Source organism: Piliocolobus tephrosceles, chromosome 11 (assembly GCF_002776525.5).
Source record: "Piliocolobus tephrosceles isolate RC106 chromosome 11, ASM277652v3, whole genome shotgun sequence".
Lineage (NCBI taxonomy): Eukaryota > Metazoa > Chordata > Mammalia > Primates > Cercopithecidae > Piliocolobus > Piliocolobus tephrosceles.
The window spans coordinates 111,369,890-111,393,506 of record NC_045444.1 but is presented as its reverse complement, the minus strand read 5'-3'; the positions used below and the strand labels follow the sequence as shown (position 1 = coordinate 111,393,506).

The 23,617-nt window shown below is 39.1% G+C and overlaps 1 protein-coding gene across 4 annotated transcripts in view; it reads left to right on the top strand.

Moving 5' to 3' along the window:
• Positions 1–23,617, top strand: part of DOCK10 (dedicator of cytokinesis 10) — a 279,809-nt gene that overhangs the window by 115,635 nt on the left and 140,557 nt on the right. For all 4 annotated transcript variants that reach the window (XM_023222406.1, XM_023222396.2, XM_026454862.1 and 1 more), the window contains exon 3: positions 9,435–9,524. In XM_023222406.1, coding sequence (XP_023078174.1) covers positions 9,435–9,524 — 90 coding nt within the window. The remainder of the gene's footprint in view (positions 1–9,434; positions 9,525–23,617) is intronic.

Below are 23,617 nucleotides of genomic sequence, written 5' to 3'. Positions count from 1 at the left end.
TTTTAAAGAGATGGAGTCTCGCTTTGTTACCCAGGCTGGAGTATAGTGGCAAGTCACTGCAGCCTCAAACTTGGCCTCTCAAAGTGCTCATTACAGGCATGAGCCACTGCACCCAGCCCTCTAACACTTTAGTGTACTTCTTCACTTACTCATTCACTTCCTTTCTGTTACTAGGCAAGGGACAAATCAGTTCACATCTGTACTTCAAGTACCCAACACAATGTCTTGTTCGTGGACATTCAATAGTTTAACAAACACGGACTTAAAATAGTTTTCTTCCAGGTTAAGGGCCTGACACAGAAACACTTTCCTTTATTTTGGCACACCAGGTAGAAGCTAGTCCTCCTGGTATGTGGGTTCTGGGACTAAGCAGCATGAACTTCTGCACTACGTGTCCTGATGATTCACTAAAATCAGCAGTATCAATGTATTTATTAAACCATTAATTGCAAAAATTTATACTGCTTCAATAATTGTATTTGCTACTTTTGTTCATCTTTCTTTTTCAAGCTGGTAGTAATCAAAACTTTAGAACAAAACAAAAAGTAAAGAACTTAGTCACCAAAGTGTGTGACTCAATAAAGTAGGCAAAGAAAGTAAGAAAAGAAAGCAAGTGCTAAGAAAATGGTTTCAAGGACACACTGAATCACATTGTTAAATGATTCCGTTTAAGAAGAGGCTGATGCAAAAATAGCAGGAAAAAAGTTGAGAAAGTCAGAAATGAGTTTCTTCCTGAGCAAAAGATGTAGAAAGCCTGAGATGGGATCATTTCTGGGAAATACAAAACCATATTAAGAAAGTTCTGATGTCTGAAAGCTAGTGAGACTGTACACTGTGTAGGAAGACCGCCTATCAACTATACTTCAATATTGTCCACACCAGTAAAACTCTATTTCATCTTACTTTCATGGCCTACCTTTGGTGATCTAAGCTGTATATATCCAGGATACCAATATGAATAAGAAGCAGACCTTACACTTAAACAGTCACACTTTCAACACTGGGCAGTGTGATTTTCAAAGTCAAAAGATTGTAGTCTATGTCACATGACTACAGTCACCCAAGAGTCTCATTATCTTCTCAAATTCCATCTTCATATTAGTAGGTCAGAATTGTGTCCCAGGGCACTCCAAGGCATTCTGCACTTTTCACTGGCTTACTATTAAAACTCAGAGAATCATGAATATCATGATATACCAATGGCTCGTTCTTTTCATAGTATGTCTTCAGCAATGAAAAGCAAAGCAGATGGTATATGGGGACTTCTAGACTCAACCACAAGGGTCATTCTAGGAGAGGAAGCAGAAAGACTTGAATATGTTTTAAATTGCAAATCAGTAAGGTCATGAGTTTTCTTTTTTTTTTTCTCTCTCTGAGACAAAGGTTAACATTTTATAAGAATCTCAACCTCTTTTAAATCTGTGGCTTTTGAGCCTGAAAAGCAGGCTTTTAAATGGCTCCTGGTGTTCATGTAAGAACATTGTAATTGCAATTTGAAAGTTAAGTAATAGTCTTTGTCGAATTAGATTCTTTCTATGTTATAATATTCCTCTCATTTACAAGCTAATGAAGTTAAGATTTGGAAAGACTATTGTTCAAGGAAATAGAGCAACTGGAAGGACAGAAATCTAACATAAGCACCTTGACTTTTACTATTAGTTTCTGTCTAAACAGCATGCTTTTGGCCAGATGCTTCTTAGAAAAAGAAGGCACACAAGTTGGGGGAAATATTAACTTCCTGAATCCCACAGTGAGTGATGCCATTAGAAAGTAAGTACTGTACTGAAACAGTTCTAGTTGCTTATTTCATTTCAGTAAGAATGTGTGTGGAGACTCTGGTCTGTGTTTGATTGTGCTAAGAATGTATGTCTACACAAGACGTGGATACAAATGTTCATAGAAGCATTATTCATAATAGCTCCAAAATGAAAATAACCCAAATAATCCATCAACTGATGAATGGATAAACAGAATGTAGTATATCCATAAAATGGAATGTTATTATCATTCAGTCATAAAAAGGAATGAAATGTTGATACATGCTACAATTTAGATCAACCTTGAATACATTGTATTAAGTGAAAGAAGCCAGTCACAAAAGACCACATAGTCCACACATATGAAATGTTCAAAATAGGCAAATCCATAGAGACAGAAAGGAGATTAGTGGTTGCCATGGGCTGGGGAGATGGGAAAATGAGAAGTGAATGCAAGTGGATATGGGGTTTCTTTTGGGCATGATGAAAATGTTCTGTAATTAAATCGTGGTAATGGTTGCACAACTCTGTGAATATACCAAAAACCACTTAATTCTATACTTTTAAAGGATAAATTTTATGACATATCAATTATATTTCAATTAGATGGTTTTTTTTAAAGCCGTTCTATGTATTAGGGTAGAAGTGGTATATGTGATCACAGGAAGGATACAAAAGAATCATGAAAACATATATCTGGATACAAGCACTTTATTCTTTCAAGGAATGAATGGAACATAGCAAAGGAGTAATAAGGAACATGGCAAAAGTTATTTTACAGTTGTTATATTTTACTCCCAAAGCAGATGTAATGTGGCTTGCTTATAAACAATAAAACACACAGGTAAAATGACTGGCTGAATTCATCAGCAGCATAACTTTTGGACCTAAAGGTAAGCTGCAGACTTCATGTGTGCTACAGAGAGTAAATCATAGCATTTAGGGAAGAGAAATGTGTGTTGGATGAATTAGAAAGCTTTTCAAAAGGAACTGGCACCTATACAAAACCTGAGATTTTGAAAGAATGAGGACAGAAAAAGACTTTTGGAGAGGCAGAGGAGCATAGGCAAAGGCCCTGTGCAGGAATGAGGCTGGTCCTGAAGGACAAATGCGGGCAGCCAGGTGGGATGGAGCTGGTGAGAGTTGGCAGTGCTGGGCCGCTCTTCAGTCCATTTCTCTTCCCTAGACCATGTCTGCAGGCCACGCAGCAGGCAGCCCTCTTCACCGGGCTTTCTTGGATGGTAAACTCAGACCATGGACCTCAGAGTCTTTGCCGGGGGAGGGGAGTTCCTGGTGCAGTAGGTGTCTTTATATTGTTGGAGCAACTCGTTTCTATTAATGCTCACATCTTCCCATATGTAGAATGTTTGGTCCTCACCTCTTTAGAGGAGATGAGACACATTTTGGAGCCTGGAAAATAAGTCACACAAAAAAAGTGAAATGACTAGTTTGTCAATCCAAGAGTAAAACACCTTGAACTTCTTACAGACTTCTATCACTACTATATACCAAAATACTATGACACTGTGTCCTCTTGCTTAACTTGGCTGGAATGACGACTATCCAGGAATAGACAACTGTTCATTATTTGTGTATTTGCCATATAGTTTAACCCCAGCAAAACAAGAAAGGCCTTCCCTTTAAAGCACAAGTCAGGTACTAAAGTAATATTCTCATGTATTTAAACAACAAGTAAGATAAAATCACAATACTCTTCTGAATGTGGTAAAAGACGTTTTTCAAGCAACTAATGCAACCTAAGGACATTCTCTAATAGAATAAAAGGCAATCTCAGTGTCTGAGAAATTTAGGTTAACATCAGTTTTAAACACATGCTGAGGGTCATTAATCATGAAATTTTAGTTAATGGTCCTTGTTGTGAGGCTTACAACTCCCCAAGCTTAGGCTGATTGATTACTTTAAACACCATCATTTTGTCCTCCTTTTTGAACAGGTAGAAGCTACAATACTGTCAGAGGAAGCTTTTCTCAGCCCCAAGATAGGATAAGCAGCCCTTTTTTAGACTTTTCCAGTGACCTTTGGCCAACTGAGAGATGGTCCTGATGTACTTGGAATGAAGTCTTCTGTAGCCAGTGTAGCCAGCAGATTGGTGGCTGTTACAAAACCCCCAAGAACATACACTGCAGGCTACAAGGAACCAGAAAGTGACAGGGCTGCAAGGGAGGATGTCTGAATCTCATGGACCTGAAACTGTAAACACAGGCCTGCATGCATCATTTTAGGACAGTTTTTATTTCCAAATGCCTGATCTCTGGACAGCAGATAGGCTCCTTATGAAATTCATCCACCAAAGGAGAAGCTCCTCTGAGTTCCACTGCAGTTTCAGATCCGTTTTATGCTATTGAGCTACACTAATTGTTGACCAGAGTTTTATAAAAGAGAACAGGAAGTCTCTTGTGGTCAAGACAATTTGTAGTGGTCTGAAAGCATCTGATTCTCAGAAAAGAAAAAATTCTTTGTAACCATATTAAAACCCTTACCAAATATGATTGTTTATAGTTTTCTTCGTATTTGATCAATTCATTTTTGCTTCAGTGGAGACACATTAAAGAGATCTAAAATGAGAAGAAGTGCCACCGTTTTTAAAGTCGAAACTTGTAGAGTCCTTGCATTTTTTTTTTTTTTTTTTAGATGGAGTTTCGCTCTTGCTGCCCAGGCTGGAGTACAGTGGCGCCGTCTTGGCTCACCGCAACCTCTACCTCCCGGGTTCAAGCGATTCTCCTGCCTCAGCCTCTCGAGTAGCTGGGATTGCAGGCATGTGCCACCATGCGCAGCTAATTTTTTTTTAGTAGAGACGGGGTTTCTCCATGTTGGTCAGGCTGATCTCGAACTCCCGACCTCAGGTGATCCACCTGCCTCAGCCTCCCAAAGTGCTGGGATTATAAGCATGAGCCACTACGCCTGGCTGTCCTTGCACTTTTTCAGACAACTACTCCAGTATTATTATAAAATACAACTAAAATCAATAGAACATTATGGGCACACATTATACATGCATTCCCTTTCCTATACCTTGTGTAACCTGCACAAGACATTAGATGTGCAATAACTGCACATATTGTAAAATAATGTTTTAGATTTACCACATGGTTCCAAGAGCATGATTCATCCCATTGTCTTATTTAGTAAAAAGTCAACATCATTTTATAACAAGAGCTCTCTAGCATTGTACATATGATTAAGCAATTTTTGTAACCCGACCTGAATGAATTCGCAGTCTCATAAATTGGATGTGAACATTCCCTTAGTATTTGGGGACCTATCTAACTATAGGACATTACTAATCTAGTAGCTATGTGATTACTGCTACGGGGAACCCAAGCCTACATTCCAGAAACTTACCAATAAAACAAACAAATAAACAAAAAGCTTCTTAAATCAGCTAAGTGTTCATGTTGTTATTATGATTTATTGAAACGGAGTTTTGCTGTTGATGCCTTGGCTGTAGTGCACGATCTTGGCTCATTGCTACCTCTGCCTCCCAGGTTCGAGTGATTCTCCTGACTCAGACCCCCGAGTAGCTGGGATTACAGGTGCCCGCCACCACACCCAGCTATTTTGCGTGTGTGTGTATGTATATGTATGTGTATGTGTATATATATATATATTTATAGAGACAGTGTTTTGCCATGTTGGCCAGGCTGGTCTGGAACTCTTGACCTCAGTTGATCTGCCCACCTCAGCCTCCCAAAGGGCTGGGATGACAGGTGTGAGCCACTGTGCCCAGCCCACTGTATTTTATTATGTCACAGAGCAGTGATCATAGTGGGACAGTGAGTTTACTACATAGATGAAACAGGGAGTGGATTTGTCACATGCAAAGTATGATGAAGCCAATTCAGATCTTATTATTTACGTTTTACTTAATTATAAGCTTAATTTTGAGCCATGTTACTCTACTCTCCATCAGACAAAGTAGTTTTTAAAAAGTCAAGAAAGCAATGGAGACTCTAGTGGAAAATGAAAAAGAGGACTATCTTGCATTTTTGTATAAAAAATTATTAATAATGGCCATAATATAGAATTTGTTTTGAATTAGAGAGAAAAATGTCTACTGTTCCCAGTATATTATAATATGTAATATTCCCTAGAAACCAAGCAAGTAACACCATGTATCTGTAAATTATCCATCCAAATAGGAAACAAAGGCATCTCAGATAATTTAAACTCAGCAGTAATCCCCAAAGCTCAATTTAGGCATGGTTCTTAATATTCTACTCCAAAACTTCAATATAGTTTATTTACTGTTTATCTTCTAACAGAGTGAACAGCATAAAATAAGCAACTTGAAGAAAGGAACTCTAAAGGAATTAAAAATGTCAAATGTAGGCCAGGCGCAGTGGCTCATGCCTGTAATCCCAGCATTTTGGGAAGCTGAGACAGGCAGATCCCTTGAGTCCAGAAGCTGGAGACCATCCTGGGCAACATGGTGAGACCCCGTCTCTACAAACAAAAAACAAAAAAGTGAAAATTAGCCAGGCATAGTGGTGCGCACCTGTAGTCTCAGCTACTGGGGAGCGCGATCACTTGAGGCCCGGATGTCGAGGCTGCAGTGAGCTGTGATTGTACCACTTGCACTGCAACCTGGCCAACAGAATGAGACCCTGTCTCAACAGCAACAAAAACAACAAAGAAAAACGTAAATGTAATTAGTAAGATCCACATTGACTCTATCTTACTTTTCATGCCAAGCAACTGCTCCCTGTTCCATCTGTGACACTATGCTTGCTCCCTGCACCTATGCCTGGTTTGAACTGGTAGCCACAGCTCTTCTGAGCTCTGTTCATACAGCTGCAGTCAAATCCTGGAGTAAGTGCAGTGGCCCAGGGAGCTCAGTCCGCAGCTGTGCTTTAGGGCGAGCATTCGTTTTCACCAGTGATGTATCTAGATCCTAGTTTTCTCATTATTTTTCATCTTCTGATCTTGTTAAATCTACATGACATTCTTCCTTTTTCATAGGATACAAACCCTGTGCTTCCCGACATGCATGTGCACATGCACACAAACTCACACCAACACATCACACCCGTTCACACGTGTACAGACACATGCACACTCCACACACACAACACTCACCACACACATTCACACCACACGTACACACACACCACACACACTGACACATCACCCCCATTCACATGTGTACACACATACACATGCAGATACTCTATACAGATTCACATACCACACACACCACACACATTCACACCACACATACACACCACACACTCATACCGCACATACACACCACACATACACACACCACACTCTACAACACACTCTACACACATACCACAACACTCACCACACACATTCACACCACACATACACACACCACACACACTGACACATCACCCCCATTCACATGTGTACACACATACACATGCAGACACACTCTACACAGATTCACATACCGCACACACACCACACACATTCACACCACACATACACACTGACACATCACACCCATTCACATGTGTATACACACACGCATGCAGACACACTCCACACGCCTTCACATACCGCACACACCACACACATTCACACCACACACACCCACAGACACATCACACCCATTCACATGTGTACACACATAAACATGCAGACACACTCCACACACATTCACATACCACACACACCACACACATTCACACCACACACACTCATACCACACATACACCCAACATACAAACACACCACACATACACACACCACACATATACATGCCACACATACATCACCACACATACACACACTCCCCACGCACACCACACACAGCACACATACACCACACAGACCACACATACACTCACCATGAACACACCATGCATATACACACCACACACTCACCACACACTCAAGTACACACACCACACACTCATACCACATACACACCACACACACACACACCACACACTCTCACACTACACATGCACATACACCACACACCGCACCACACACACTCACCACACATGCTCACATAACACACACACCGCACAAACACACGCACTCAAATGCAGCACAGTCTCATGCACACACACTCCACACACTCATTGCACCGACACACCCACCCAATTGCACATGCTCACACACACACACCACACACACTCATATATGCTCCCACACACTCTCATCCTCTTATGGACCACACATATACACCTAGTCAATAAATTCAACAAAGAATCATTTAGGTATCCAACTAGTACTGAGGTTATAAGTGAACAAAATAAGATGTGCACTTACCGAGCTTACATCAGGAGTAAAGAAAGGAGAGATTTGGAGAAAATAAGAGTCCAGGATTGGAAGAGAAGGAGTGATGGGAAGGACGCCGACCTTGGTGGCAGAGCTGCCAGCAAGGGCTGTGAACTCGGAAGACAAAACTCCCTTGACCCCTCCCTACCCATCTTCTCCAATACTGAGGACGGGTTTGGAGATTCTTATCTGTTCTAACAGCTAATCCAGAGCAGTTTAAATGAACAGCTGTGATTTGGGGGATGTGCAATATATGAAATCTCAGCTGTTGGTACCATGGATGTCACAGACTCATCACCTGAGCATCCCTATAACTACTGAGGTGCACAGACTAAAGGAAGCAGATGACTGGAAGTGGATAACTTGCTGTTTTAGGGCATTTCATTCTTCTGTGCTTCATGGGCTGAAGACATATAAGAGGCAATAACCTATGAAATTCTGTTTTAGATGTTTTAAGAAGTACTTTATATAATAATTAATATGTATTCATTTAAAAGAATATTGTTTATTTAGCATGGAAGTTGAAAAACAGTTGGCTTATTTCAGCAAAAATAAAAGACACCAAAAACACCACCTCTTTTTTTCAAGGTTCAGATTTACTAAACACTCCTTCTTCCTTCCCACCCCGAACTACGACTGTATGTGCACATGCACAGGCACACGCACACAAGCACAGTTAGCTTCTAAAAGGGACTGTGTTTATCCTTTGATATTTGAGATTATTTACAATATTATTCAAATAATGCTGATTTTGTAAGTTTTCTTCTTCATTTCAAATTTATTTTAGCCTTAGCAGCAATAATAAAAAAGATTCCACTTTGGGAGGCCGAGGTGGGTGGATTACCTGAGGTCAGGAGTTCAGGACCAGCCTGGCCAACATGGTGAAACCTCATCTTTACGAAAACATACAAAAATTAGCTGGGGGTGGTGGTGGGCACCTGTAATCCCAGCTACTAGGGAGGCTGCAACAGGAGAATCGCTTGAACCCGGGAGGCGGAGGTTGCAGTGAGCCGAGATCACACCATTGCACTCCAGCCTGGGCGACAGAGCAAGACTCCGTCTCAAAAAAAAAAAAAGATTCCAATAGAAATAAGCTAAATTGGAAACATACAGATGCCTAAATTTTTGTTTTCTGCAAAGGGGGAAACAGCTTAAAACTATGAGCTGCACTAATAAAACAGTCACTGTTGTAAAAATACTAGTACTGGTAATCAAATAAATGTCTGTATCTTCTCTTCTAGAGATTAAATTGGGAAGAACTACAGTAGTATCTCTGTCTTCTGTTAGCTTTAGATAACTTTAAATACTAAGATCTAAAAGACTTCCCTTTTGTGTTTTCAGTGTGCTGGTCTGCTCAACACTTCTAAGCTGGAGGACTCAATTTCTTTTCATTGTTCGTTTCAGGCAGCCACAGTTTCCTGGGATATCCGCACGTTGTACTCAACAGTACCTGAAGATGCAGAGCACAAGGCAGAAAATTTACTGGTGAAGGAGGTAAATGTGATGCTTCCAATGCTTTATTTATAAGGCTTTTGCTTTTTCCCAGGGGATTCTCAATGCAATTTACTATTATTATCTTCCTCTCATTTTCAATAGATAATTCCAAATATTCTAACTAGTGGATGTCTTTTTTTTTTTTTTTTGATGGGGGGAGGTTCTCACTCTGTCACCCAGGCTCGGAGTGTGGTGGCACCACCTCTGCTCACAGCAGCCTCCAACTCCCGGGTTCAAGCAATTCTTGTGCCTCAGCCTCCGCAGTAGCTGGGATTACAGGCACACGCCATCATGCCTGGCTAATTTTTGTATTTTCAGTAGAGACAGGGTTTCGCCGTGTTGGCCAGGCTGCTCTCAAACTCTTGACCTCAAGTGATCCACCCACCTCAGCTTCCTGAAGTGCTGGGATTACAGGCATGAGCCACCGTGCCTGGCCCTAGTGGATGTCTTTCAATCTTCAGTACTTGTTAGATGACTCTCCATCTTCCTCTTAATCATTTCACATTATTTGGTGACTGTTCAAGTTTTAGATTTTCTTTTTGTTTTTAATTAACTTAAAACCCTCAAGTCGAGAAAGATGTAAGTATTCCCAATACAAATATTTCATTTAATTTTATTTATGTGGATTGAGTTTTAGGAGCAACCATACTACATGAGAATTTTGGATAATGGAGTTCTTATTTGAAGATGTATCTCTTTTTAGTACTAACTATGGAAACAGTTAACAGTAAAACCCTTAGACAGCTTGAAGGGACTGTATTAGGCCATTATTGCATTGCTATAAAGAAATACCTGATATTGGGTAATTTATAAAGAAAAGAGGTTTAATTTGCTCACGTTTCTGCAGGCTGTCCAGGAAGCATGGTGCTGGCATCTGCTTGGTTTCTAGGGAGGCCTCAGGAAGTTTACTCTCATGGTTGAAGGCAAAGGGGGAGCAGGCATGTCATGGAGTGAAAGCCTGGAGCGGGCGGTGCCACACACTTCTTTTATGTTTTTATATTTATTTATTTATTTGTTTGTTTGTTTGTTTATTTATTTAGTTTTTTGAGACAGAGTCTTGGTTTGTCACCCAGGCTGGAGCACAGTGTTATGATCTCAGCTCACTGCAACTTCTGCTTCCCGGGTTCAAGCGATTCTCCTGCCTCACCCTCCTGAGTAGCTGGGATTACAGGAGCCCACCACCATGCCTGGCTAATTTTTTTTTTTTTTTTTTTTGACAGAGTCTCGCTCTGTCGCCCAGGCTGGAGTGCAGTGGCACGATCTCCACTCACTGCAAGCTCCGCCTCCCAGGTTCATGCCATTCTCCTGCCTCAGCCTCCCGAGTAGCTGGGACTACAGGCACACACCACTACGCCTGGCTAATTTTTTTTTTTTTTTTTTTGTAATTTTAGTAGAGACAGGGTTTCACCATGTTAGCCAGAATGGTCTCTATCTCCTGACCTCATGATCTGCCCACCTTGGCCTCCCAAAGTGTTGGGATTATAGGCATGAGCCACCGCACCTGGCCACGCCAGGCTAACTTTTGTATTTTTAGTAGAGATGGGGTTTCACCATGTTGGCTAGGCTGGTTTTAAACTCCTGACCTCAAGTGATCTGCCCGCCTCAGCCTCCCAAAGTTCTGGGATTAAAGGTGTGAGCCACTGTGCCCAGCCAAATGGCCAGATCTCATGTGAACTCAGAGCTAGGGCTCACGTATCACCAAGGGGATGGCACAAGCCTTTCACGAGGGATCCACCCCCATGATGCAAATGCCTCCCACCAGGCCACACCTTCAACATTGGAGATTACATTTCAACATGAGATTTGGATGGGAACACATAGCCAAACTACATCAAGGACTGATGGAACATCTCTGGGTATAGCATTGACTTGCATTTTATTGGTGTGTAAGAGGCCTACAAAACGGCTTCTTTTTCTTCTAACCAGACTCCAGGCGGCTTTAGAGCAGGAATTGAGCCAGTGCATAGCAGCTACTTAGCAGATGTTTACTGAATAAATAAACGATGCTTATCCTTTCCTTATAGAAAATACGGTGATGAAATTTAGCCCAGCACAGGTCAAACTGAAAGTAGTGGAATCTAAGTTCAGTCTTGAACCCTGAGAAAGCGGTGTGTCCCAATGAGGAATTCATTAAAGCTGCATACAATAGCAATATCTTTTCTCGGCTCTTAACATATTTATGTTATATAAGCTAGCCTTATTAGTGTACATATTAATATTAATATGACTGTACATTTTTCTGTTGTACTGTTCAGTTCAGATCATTGTTTTATCGGTCTTTTTTTCTCAATTCCATTATTTTGTATGTATTTCCCAAAGTTCACATTGCATTACAATACCTTTTAAGGAGCTGGAAAAAAGAAAAAATGCAGACTCAGATAACATCAGGATATCTGAGAATACTGTTTTCCCATTTACTGATAAAAATAGTGTGTGATATCAGTACGATAATATTTTGTTTAGAGTTGCCTTAGAGAAAGTCTTAGCATACGGTAGGGTGTCACTATTCTTAAAAAAAGCTGGCAAATAATTTTTATACCAGACAATCAGACTTATTGAAACCTGCAATAAATATGTGTTAACTTAGGCAGGATTTGACACTTTTATGACACTGACTTCCTAACAGGGAAGTTTAACCAGGTCTTGTGCGTTCTTCAGAAATACATCGCATTTTCTTCATAAAGATCTTTAACTTTGTTGTAAAATTTATTCTAAGGTCCTTATAATTTTGTCACAAATGTGAGTGGAATTTTAAAACTCCATTTCTTTTTCTTACTGTTAATTACTTAATGAATTACTTCTTACTGTTAATTACTGATATTTTAAAAAATCTGTTGATGTCCTCATATAAATAACTAGCTCTTATCCTAATAGTTCATATTTAATTTCTTAGGTGTATAGGCGTAAGCAATTAAAATTTTCTTCTTTTCTAATAAGTATATTGTTTCTTTGATTTTTATCTTACTCTATTATTTTATATCCCTAAAACAATATTGAATAATAATGCTAATACCAGGCAGTATGTCTTATTCTTGAATTTAGGGGGAGAGCTTAGTATATTTCACCCTTTATGAAAGACGGTGTTTTATGTTTGTTTCTGGCATTTCTTTATTGTATTTTAAAAGGTGTCTTTCTATGAAATTTCAGGGTGTTTAAAAAGACTGGCTGCCCTGTTATCACAAGCATATGCATCCTGTTAATACAACAGTATTAACAACACAATAACTTTATATAGTTATACACAACAACACAATAAAACAACAATAACTTTCTGTTTTAGTTAGCACTGTAATAAAATCAATGCGCTGTTGTCCTATGGATCCCTACTTGTATTTCTGGTATAACTTTCTACTTCAAGTTGTATTATTACCTTAATACTGTGTTGCCTTCTAATTGTTTTTACTTTATTTCAAATTTTGGAGTTGATATTATGAGTGAAATTTGGCTCTAGTTTTCTTTTTTCCTTTGGTATTAGAGAGATGCTAGCTTTAAAAAATAAATTGGGGCACTCTACATCTTTTTCTGTGTTCTGGAATGAACAAATAAACAAGTGAAACAAAAAATATCTAGAACAAATTTAAGTGCATAATATTATTTAAGAAACAGTAAAGATGGCACTTCAAAGTCTCTGGGGAAGACAATTCAACAAACACTACTCAACTATCCACTTTGGAAGAAAATAAAGTTGTGTCCGTATCTCATATTACATACAAAAATAAATTACAGATGAATAAAATAATCTAAGTTGTAAAAGCAAAGGTTATAGGCCGGGCGCGGTGGCTCACGCCTGTAATCCCAGCACTTTGGGAGGACGAGGCAGGCGAATCACGAGGTCGGAAGATTGAGACCATCTGGCTAACACGGTGAAACCCCATCTCTACTAAAAATACAAAAAACAACCCCAAAATTAGCCAGATTTGGTGGCAGATGCCTGTAGTCCCAACTACTTGGCAGGGGGAGGCCAGAGAATAGCATGAACCCGGGAGGCGGAGCTTACAGTGAGCTGAAATCATGCCACTGCACTCCAGCCTGGGCAACAGAGCCAGACTCCATCTCAAATAAATAAATAAATAAATAAATAAATAAATAAATAAACAAACAAAATAAAAATAAAGGTTATAAAAATGTAGGAAAACATTTTTAAGTGGGAAGTTAGAGAAAACTGACAGATTTAACCAAATAAAACATTCAAATTTGTATATGATGAATGTACGGTACCATAAACAGAGTCATAAGAAAATATTTAATCAGAGAAATCATTTGTAACTCATTATATCTTTTTGCTGAACACACTCACACACACTCACATGTAAATACATACATTCCTAGTATTCAAAATCCTGCAAATTAATTTAAAAAAAGATAACCCTAGGAAATATGAGCAAAAGAGATGGGCAGTCTGTTTAAAAGAAGAAATGCAGTTGGCTAAGAGGCATACAAGGTTGCTCAGCCTCACTAGTAGTCACAGAAATAGACATTAAAAGAACAATTTTAGGAGAGAAAAATTTTAAGATAAACGCCATTTAGCAATGATAATAATGCAGTGAAAGAAACATTGTCACATGATGTTTGAAACACTCACATCTGTAACTTTTGACATGTAATTCACAAGTATTTTTAAAGCAGCATATATCAACATACAAACGCATAGTATGAAAACACGCTTGGGAATAAAGATCTAATTAACAGACATGTATGCCGCATTGGAAATTTTGAATTATCAATTAATAAGGGTGAGGCTAAGATTTGTTTTCACATTTATATTTTGTAATAACATAAAACAAATAAAAAATTATATCTATTTAAATAGCTTAGTTTTGACGCCCATGATTTTTTTTTTTTTTTTTTTTTCTGAGATGGAGTCTTTCCTCTGTCATCCAGGCTGGAGTGCAGTGGCGCGATCTCTGCTCATTGCATCCTCCGCCTCCGGGGTTCAAGCAATTTTCCTGCTTTAGCCTGCTGAGTAGTTGGGGTTGCAGGCACCTGCCACCATGCCTGGCTAATTTTTGTATTTTTAGTAGAGATGGGGTTTCACCATGTTGGCCACACTGTTCTCAAACTCCTCACCCTCAAGCGATCCACCCACCTCAGCCTCCCAAAGTGCTGGGATTACAGGTGTGAACCACCACGCCTGCCCTGATGCCCATAATACATTGTTAGGAGAAAAAAGCAAGTCACAGAATTGTAGTATGATATCATGAAAGATATAAAACCTATACATATATACATAAATATGTTTATATAAGGCTAGGAAAAGGATAAAAGAATGCACACATCAAACTCATAACATTGGCTACCTCACAAGTTTAGGACTCTAGTGGGAGGGAAGAGATTGATTTTCAACATATGTAATTCTCTTTTGTTGTGATATTACACATAAATTTTGTAATTTAAAAGCTATTTTGGAAAAATTAGTTAGAATATATTTTTAGTAGAGATGGGGGAGCTGGGCATGGTGGTTCACACCTGTAATCCCAGCACTTTGGTAGGACGAGGAGAGTGGATCGCCTGAGCTCAGAAGTTCGAGACCAGCCTGACCAACATGGTGAAACCCCGTCTCTACTAAAAACACAAAATTACCCGGGCGTAGTGGCATATGCCTGTAATCCCAGCTACTTGGGAGGCTGAGGCAGGAGAATCACTTGAACCTAGGAGGCGGAGGTTGCAGTGATATGAGATCGCATCACTGCACTCCAGCCTGGGCAACAAGAGCAAAACTCCATCTCGAAAAAAAAAAAAAAAAAAAATTGTATTTTTAAATGCTGCCAGAATTGGAAGCAACTGAAGCCTGTTGCCTAAACTTGTCTGCAAAAGTTAAAAATCCAACATAATTCTTCAAGTCATTAGATAATTACTTAAAAGACTACTTCAGATTCTTTCTTTGTAATTATTGTTTTAGTTTGCTGATGAAAATGGCATGTGGAGCACTCAAAATCTCATCCGAGTCTTGCTTTAGGATTCCACCTGCTGGGCTTGTCTTTTGGTCATAGAAGTCAATTACATTCAGCAAACACAGTCCATTCTCAGTCATTTTTAATCCAACTACTACAGATTTATACATGTTTCTATCATTTCAGGGACTTTTCATTTCATGGTCCTTTTGCCCTCTTTGGGGGTGTGTGTATACGGCATTTGTATATTTCCAGTTTTCAGCAGTTTCCAATTGCTCTCACATGAACAAGTGTTCCCAGCTCGTGGCTCTGGGTCTCTAGAACCCAAGGCTTTCAGAGCCTTGGATTTGGCTGCCAGCCTCCTTCAGCTCCCACGTATTAACACTGCCTCATTTTATTGCCAGGCATGCTTTCAAGATAGGGCCAATTATCCCAAACTCTAAATTCTGGGACCATTCAGAACCTCCACCCCCAATCTCTAGATCCAACCAAGGTTTCAAGTGTAGCTACTTTTCCAGGGGAAAGATGGCATGAAAAGCAGATAAGTGGATCCATACAACACAAGAGACTTTGAATGACTATTCCAGGGTTCCCAGAGGCCTTCAGTGTTGCTTGTGTTTCAAGAGCTTCTACCTCACAACTTCAAATGTCCAGATAGATCTTTTCATCTATCTGTTCTCTGAGAATGTCACCTTCAGCTGAGGAAAAGTTGATGACAAAATTTGCCTTTATTTGATGATTGCGCCTGGGGGGGAATTTCTCACCTTCATTTTTGTTCCCACCTTAATTCCTTTTCAACTGCTTGTAGCTTTCTTTTCTCTCTTGTACCTCAGCATCTTACTTCTCTAAGAACTGCTCCAAGGAGAAACCAAGTAGAGTGCCTTTTGCCCTAGATCCCAAATACCTGCTAAACTTTTATGTTGCAAAGCTCAGTACAGAACATTCGACTCTCTTGGGCAACATGAATGAATCTTCTGATCATATTTTTTCTCAACTGTATGGATCTGAAATAGAAAAAGAAAAATAAAGGAGGACGCCTGGGACAAAACTATTTTATTCCCTGCTAATTTTTCTGTATCACTAGTACTGAAAACCCTGCAAAAAGTCCCATAGTAGTCCTTGATTTTAAGGATAAAGATAAAGTGAAACCTGTGTTTTATAGGATGGGAAGAAGATAAACCCTACCTACAAGTATCCCGTGATGATAATGGAACATGAATAGTCAGGCCTGGAGACAGCAGATAAAAAGAAAGAGGTCACCAAAGAGCTGGGCTAAGACTGAGAAATAGTCCCAGAGAATTACACTGCAAAAAGTCTTAACCCCAATTGCTAATAGCAACTAACCTTTATTGACTACTTGCTTTGTGCCAGATACACTTCTAAGCCCTTTACCGGTAGCAATTACAAACATATGTTTGTTATTATCATCACTATCCCCTTTTAATAACAAGGAAACTATGTCATAGAAACATTAAGAAACTTGCCAGCCAGCATTAGACAGCCAGGAATAGACAGATCCAACATCTGGACACACGCCACCAGCCCCGCCCCTGGGCTCCTAACTGCCAATAGGGTGTTTTGCTATAAAATTGCTATGTTCCTCTGGAAAGAAAACTTCTCCCAGTCTTCACCCTCACAGCCCCACTGTGGTTTCTGCTCAGGTGACTCTGATGCATACAGTCAGTGGACCACGCTTTCAGGAACATTGGCTGGATTTTTGAAACTAGATTATGCTGGCACTGAAATGAATTCACTGACGTTTGTAGAGCTTTGTAGAAACACTTGCTTGACCTACCGCAAGTGTATTAAGCAACCTTATTGGTCCACCCTGTGCTAAATTGCCCTGCGGCTCCCTGTGGGGTGGCAAGGGCAAATACCATGGTTGCTAGGCAACAGATTGGCAAGACTCTAGTTTCAACACATCCAGCTCAGTAAAAGATTTGAGTTTTCTCTCACTGCTCTCTACTTTGACAATTCTCAGCTTCTTTTGAAAGGCATTAGGCATTCTTTTTAAAAAAAATCTTGAATGACGTCATATTTTAATGGGCGTTCACTAAAATGAACAGCTTCTTCCTTTTCTGTTTTGTCTGTTATTAATTCTCCTCCCTATCTCTTAAATGTAAAATTAAACATTCGCCACACAAAAGCATAGGATTATTTCACATCTTTTAAAACACTGCCTGTTAACATCAAGCTCTAGCTGTGTACGTATTTTATACATTGTGTGTATGTGAAAACTCTAGAGAACTCTGTGAAATACGTGTTATTACCTCATCTTACAGCCTAGAAAATGGGCTCTGAATGTATAACAAACTTGCCCAAGTTCACACAGAGCCAGAATTCAGGTTCTGCGATCTTTGACATCATATTCCATGTTCTTACACGTTTTCTCGTCTCTGGTCCTTTGATAAGTTCCTTTATACCACATGCTCACTAGCCTGACTGGATGAGGGTATTTCCACTCCTCACAAGGGAACGTATCCTTCATTTTGGCAAACTACTAACATTTCTGCCTGTTTTTCCATCTTTAAATAGGGATATTAAAAATCCCAATGCTGTGATTCTGAAAATAAATATAGCAATAGTATGAAAACATTTGGAAAACAACTACTGGAGAGCATTGTCTTTATCTGAATCTCGTAAGTGGCTTAAAATGAGCATCCATAACCATAAAAAATATCTAAACACTTCCGTGATAAAACAAGCACTACTCCCACAAGGGGTTTGAGGAGGAGAGGGGGGCAATTAAAGGGATCTAGAAATAGGATGCAAACTTCCTAAGCAAAACTTCTACAACAAAGTTTTTATTTTAATATACACAAAGGGATCATATAAAGTCGGAAGAAAGCTCAGCACACTAATTAAAACTAAGCTCTTGGTTCAGTCTCTCTTAACAAAAGGAGATGAGGGAGCAGAGAACTGAGAATAATACAGTGGCTCAAGAAGGAACAAAGGTCTAGGGACCACTTCAGCTGAATGGCTGAGAGAAATACTGACAAAGTACTAAGGTAGCAAGTTACTCTGACAACAAAGCCCTCTGTGATTTCTGGAAACCAACCCTGCTGCAGGAGTAGAATAATGATGAAGTGAGGAGAAAGTAATGAATTTGAGAATCCAAGTCTCAGTTTGGGTGCAGTGACTCATACCAGTAATCCCAGCACTTTGGGAACCCAAGACAAGAAGATTGCTTGATCTCAGGAGTTCAAGACCAGCCTGGGCCATATAGTGAGACCCCATCTCTAAAAAAAACTCAATTAGATGGGCATGATGCTGTGCACCTGTAGTCTCAACTACTCAGGAGGCTGATGGAGGAGGATGGCTTGAGCTCAGGAATTCGAGACCGCGTGATTGAGCCATGCGTATGCCCCTGAGCTTCAGCCTGGGCAACAGAGTGAGACTCTGTTTGTAGAAAAATAAAAAAGAATAAAAGCAAATACTTATCTCTACAACCACATCTACACATGTACACACACACACACACACACACACACGATGATGATTATGTACTGTCTTCATCCAAATAACACTAGGTTACCAGAACAAGGAAAAGTTCAGATTTTAAGCAAGGGGTTCAAACCAGAAATGAATTCTGGAAAGGAAAAAACAAAAGTGAAAACAGGACCCAAGACTAAATGGTAAACACAAATATGATTTAAGGCGAAGTAAATGTTGTTGAAATCTCTACCTGTCCATAAAAAATTCACACACACACACACACACACACACACACACACCTCATTTAAATCAGGGCAGAAGCCAACATTATGTAGGTATAGAATGTTTTGTAAAAGGCCAGGTCTGTTCCTAAGTGTCTCACACACACAGAAACACACACACACACACACACACACATTCAGAGTCTTTAGTTAGCTAATATCCATCAAGACTGTCTTAGCAGGGGATATGAAATGAAACATTTCTAAAATGTATTTGACCATGTAGAAATTCTGTCCATTTACAGACAACATTCAGTAAATGTTGTTGAAATCTCTAGCTGTCCATAAAAAATTCACACACACACACACACCCCTCATTTAAATCAGGGCAGAAGCCAACATTATGTAAATATAGAATGTTCTGCAAAAGGCTAGGTCTGTTCCTAAGTGTCTCACACACACAGAAACACACACACACATACACACACATACACATATTCAGAGTCTTTAATTAGCTAATATCCATCAAAACTGTCTTAGAAGGGGATATGAAATGAAACATTTCTAAAATATATTTGACCATGTAGAAATTCTGTCCATTTTTCTCCAAGTATCTTTAAGAAACACCTTTGAGAAATGCTAATGTGAATGTGATCCAAGGAGATCACCAGAAACTAGAGGCACAAGGTAGTTCGAGTAAAATAGAATCAACAATTAGGTGAACCTGGGTGTGCATTTCATTCAGGCTGATTCTAATGAAGAAAAACAAAATATTAAACCCTCCAGGAGATCAGATAAATTAGTTGTTTCTTTTCACGGCCAAACCTCTATTCTTAATTCTTATTGTTAGCATCGAAAATGTCTACCTATGTTCAGGGAGGTCATGCAATTGTAAGGCACAATTCCGCATACGCCCCAGTGATGGCTGTTCTATGGTCTTACCCTCATACAACAAATTATAAGTATAAATAACGTTACTCTCAAAGTCTGTAATAATTAACAATGATCATAAACCTCAGTGTAATACTCTTTTAGCCCTTAAATTTCTTCCTTCATTCCCCTACCTAATTATCAGATTAGCCTTTCTCTTGTCCTAGGGGCAAATGTGTATCCAGTGGCATAAACGAGGTATATAAGAATCTGCTAATTGCAATTCAGTTGGGTGGAGTTAATTATCTTTACAAAGAGTGAAATTATCTTTACAAAGAATGAAATTTACATAGAAATTTCCTCTCCCACTGATTTACTATTACTACAGATCACATTGTGTCAAAAGCTAAAGTGTATGTAATAAAGAGAATCAACCATTGGATGAAAGATTAGACAAGGTTCATTATCCAACATGGGCTTGAACACTGGCTAAACAGATGAAACTACGTGGATGTAGCACAGTCCCTGCCCTCAGGCTGCATACTGTCAGGCAAGAAGTAACAGACCTCTGATTAGATTTCTACAATACACTCTGACAAGTACCCCCTGGAGTACTACTTTAAGATAAACAAGGCTGGGCATGGTAGCTCACACCTGTAATCCCAGCACTTTGGGAGGCTGAGGCACGTGGATCACGAGGTCAGGAGATCGAGACCATCCTGGCTAACACGGTGAAAACCCGTCTCTACTAAAAATACAAATAAAGTAGCCGGGCATGGTGGTGGGTGCCTGTAGTCCCAGCTACTTGGGAGGCTGAGACAGAAGGGCATGAACCCGAGAGGCGGAGGTTGCAGTGAGCAGAGATCACACCACTGCACTTCAACCTGTGAGACAGAGCAAGACTCCATCTCAAAAAAAAAAAAAAAAAAAAAAAAAGATAAACAAGGTCAGGTTTGCATGGCAGATGAAACAACTAAAAGCATACCACAGTATGAATTGGTTGGCTTGGGAAGGAGTAAGATTGAAGAAAAGTTGGACAGATAGGAGACTATTTGTTGTAATAGTCCAGGTGCATGATTACAAGGAGCTGTATGGCTATGCGATTATGGTACCAGTAAAGACCTATTAAGGAGACAGAATTGACAGGAGTTGGGGACTGAAAATAAAGTAAAGAAGAGGAATGTGTATATGATGACTCCCATAATTATGGCTTGGGCTATTACCTAGATGGTTGTGCCATTCATTTAAATAAGGTGCCCAGAAGAGAGTGAAGATTGCTGGAAGGATGAAGCAAGGAAGATAACCTCATCTGCCAACATGCAGAGAGAGACATCCAAGAAGAAGATAAATATCTAGGTCTGGAGCACAGGAAAGTGTGGGCAGTTACTCTAGATTTGAAAACTGAAGCTTTAAACCTGGAAGAGTATGCCCATGAAAACCAGAGAACTGGACTGCAGCTGAGAAGGCAGGTCCCTGAGCCACAGTCTCACTAAGGGGCAGGCAAAGAGGACCCTGTGTAAGGATTGGAGAAGGAGTGGGCAGAGAGGAAAGCAGGGAACAAGGAGACATTGATATCTCAGAATTAAGGAAGAAGGGTCAATAGCGAGAGAAAGTGCATTAATGGCATAAAATGCCAAAGAAGAATCAAGATGGGGGCTCACTGGATTTGGCAATTCAGGATCATTGGTGGTCTTTAGCAGAGCAGTTTCAGAAGCTGGGAGCACACCCTGATTACAGTGGGTTAAACTCTGAAGAGTGGGGTGTGTTTCTTATCAAGCAAGGTATTCGTATATTGTTGTCCCTTTACTTGCAAAGCATAAAACCACTTCAGGAGTAAACCCAATAAAAATTAGAATTCTTCAGGCAGAGTGCCCAAAGCATACCAAAGTTAAAAATAGCTCCATAGGCCATCTATTGATCTTTAAAATGTGTACCAAAATACTACTTAATGTATTGCAGAGCAAAATTCTGGAAACATGAAAAACAGTAAGATCCGATGAGAATAATATTGAAAATGAAATCTCTTTCTCTTCCTCTTCTTCCCTTGCATATTTGGACTCAGACAAGTGGCATTTAATTAATTCAAGAGAAAATTATGAATATTCAAGATAGAAGCCACATCATGCGACTTCAAGAGATATTAAACAACTTAAGTCCTAAACATAGTGAAGAAAATTACAGAGGAGGGGGAGTTGGCTATAATTTAAAAATACTTCATGCTGCTTATTTTTAACTGAAAGAAATATATCTAACTAGAATGAAATTTATCTTGTCTCAAGAAAACATGGGGAATTTCTTTTTTTACTTTTGTAGTTAAAACAATTCTATATGCTTTGTGTTTAATTTTAGACCACATATTATGTAAGTTGACAAAGAAACCACTTTTGACCAAAATGCATTTGTTTAGTATACTTTATACTAATCCTTGAATTTCCATGTGTAGAATAATGTGCACTCACACTTGCCCATATCGAAGAATGTCTCTTACTAGTTGATTTGGGAGAGTGGGTTGCTGTATAAATAAATAAAGTAAAAATGAATGCTGTTTTCTGATCCTGAAACATTGGGCAGCAAATGAATGGCTTCAATGCATTTATTAACTTTAGACCAGAGCACAGTTAGCATGGAATTTCTCATCCTAGAACTAACTCCTATGCTGTGACCTCAGGGGTATATGAACAATTTAAATTTCTAGAGCATATTGAGAAACAAATGAAACCACAAACATTGCTTCAAATTTTTACAAAAGTTACATTCTTTCTTAATAAAATTCATGCAGATAAAAATATTTGTGTGTATGTTTTATTTTTGTTTTGGTTTTGTTTTGGGTGTTTTGGATTTTTATTTTTTGAAAAATAGGCTCTTCGTTCACTAATGAAGGTCTTGCTGATGAAGATCTTGTTGGAAGTTAAGGAACTTTTTATTTTGTGTGTACTTTTTACAAAATAAATTTAAAGCCATGTTTATTTTATGACTTTAAAAATGTAATGGAAAATCAAGATATTAAAATCTCTTGTCTTACATTTGGCTTAGTTGTGTTCATATGTAGTGACTGTATTCCCATCATAGCCAAAACAAAATGGATCACCCCAATTTTTTTACACTAAATATATAACACTAAAGGTCATAAATACACAAAAAATGATTAAGATAAATTCAAGTGCATGTATTACTAACTGAACTTAGGATAAAATATATCTGGAAAAACAAACTGTTGAAAAATGAAAACAAAATGGTTACATGTTTCACATTAAGAACTCTGAAGAAACTTATCTTCTATTCACTAACATTTCTACAATAATAGTCTTGTTTCCAAATATGAAAACCCGCCCCAATTCTAAATTGGCTTTCTCTTCTCCACAATAAAAATCCCCCAAAAATGTTTGGCAGTAAGTGAGTAAAACACAGATGTACAAGTCAGAGGCGTTGGAGGCTAAGAATAAAAAAGAACCCATTTTTAAGGTTGAACCTAAAATTTCAATTGCATTGAAAAATGACCCGATTTCTATGTCTTACATGAGAGCAATGATTGGATCGTAATAGTAGCAAGGTGTTTTAGTCTATCATCCATGTCCTGACAAATGACTTGTGAGACCTAGCTGGGAAATTAGAGTGCATGTTCCCAGGTCAAAAAGTCTACTTCTTTTTTTTTTTTTTTTTTTTTTTTTTTTTTTTT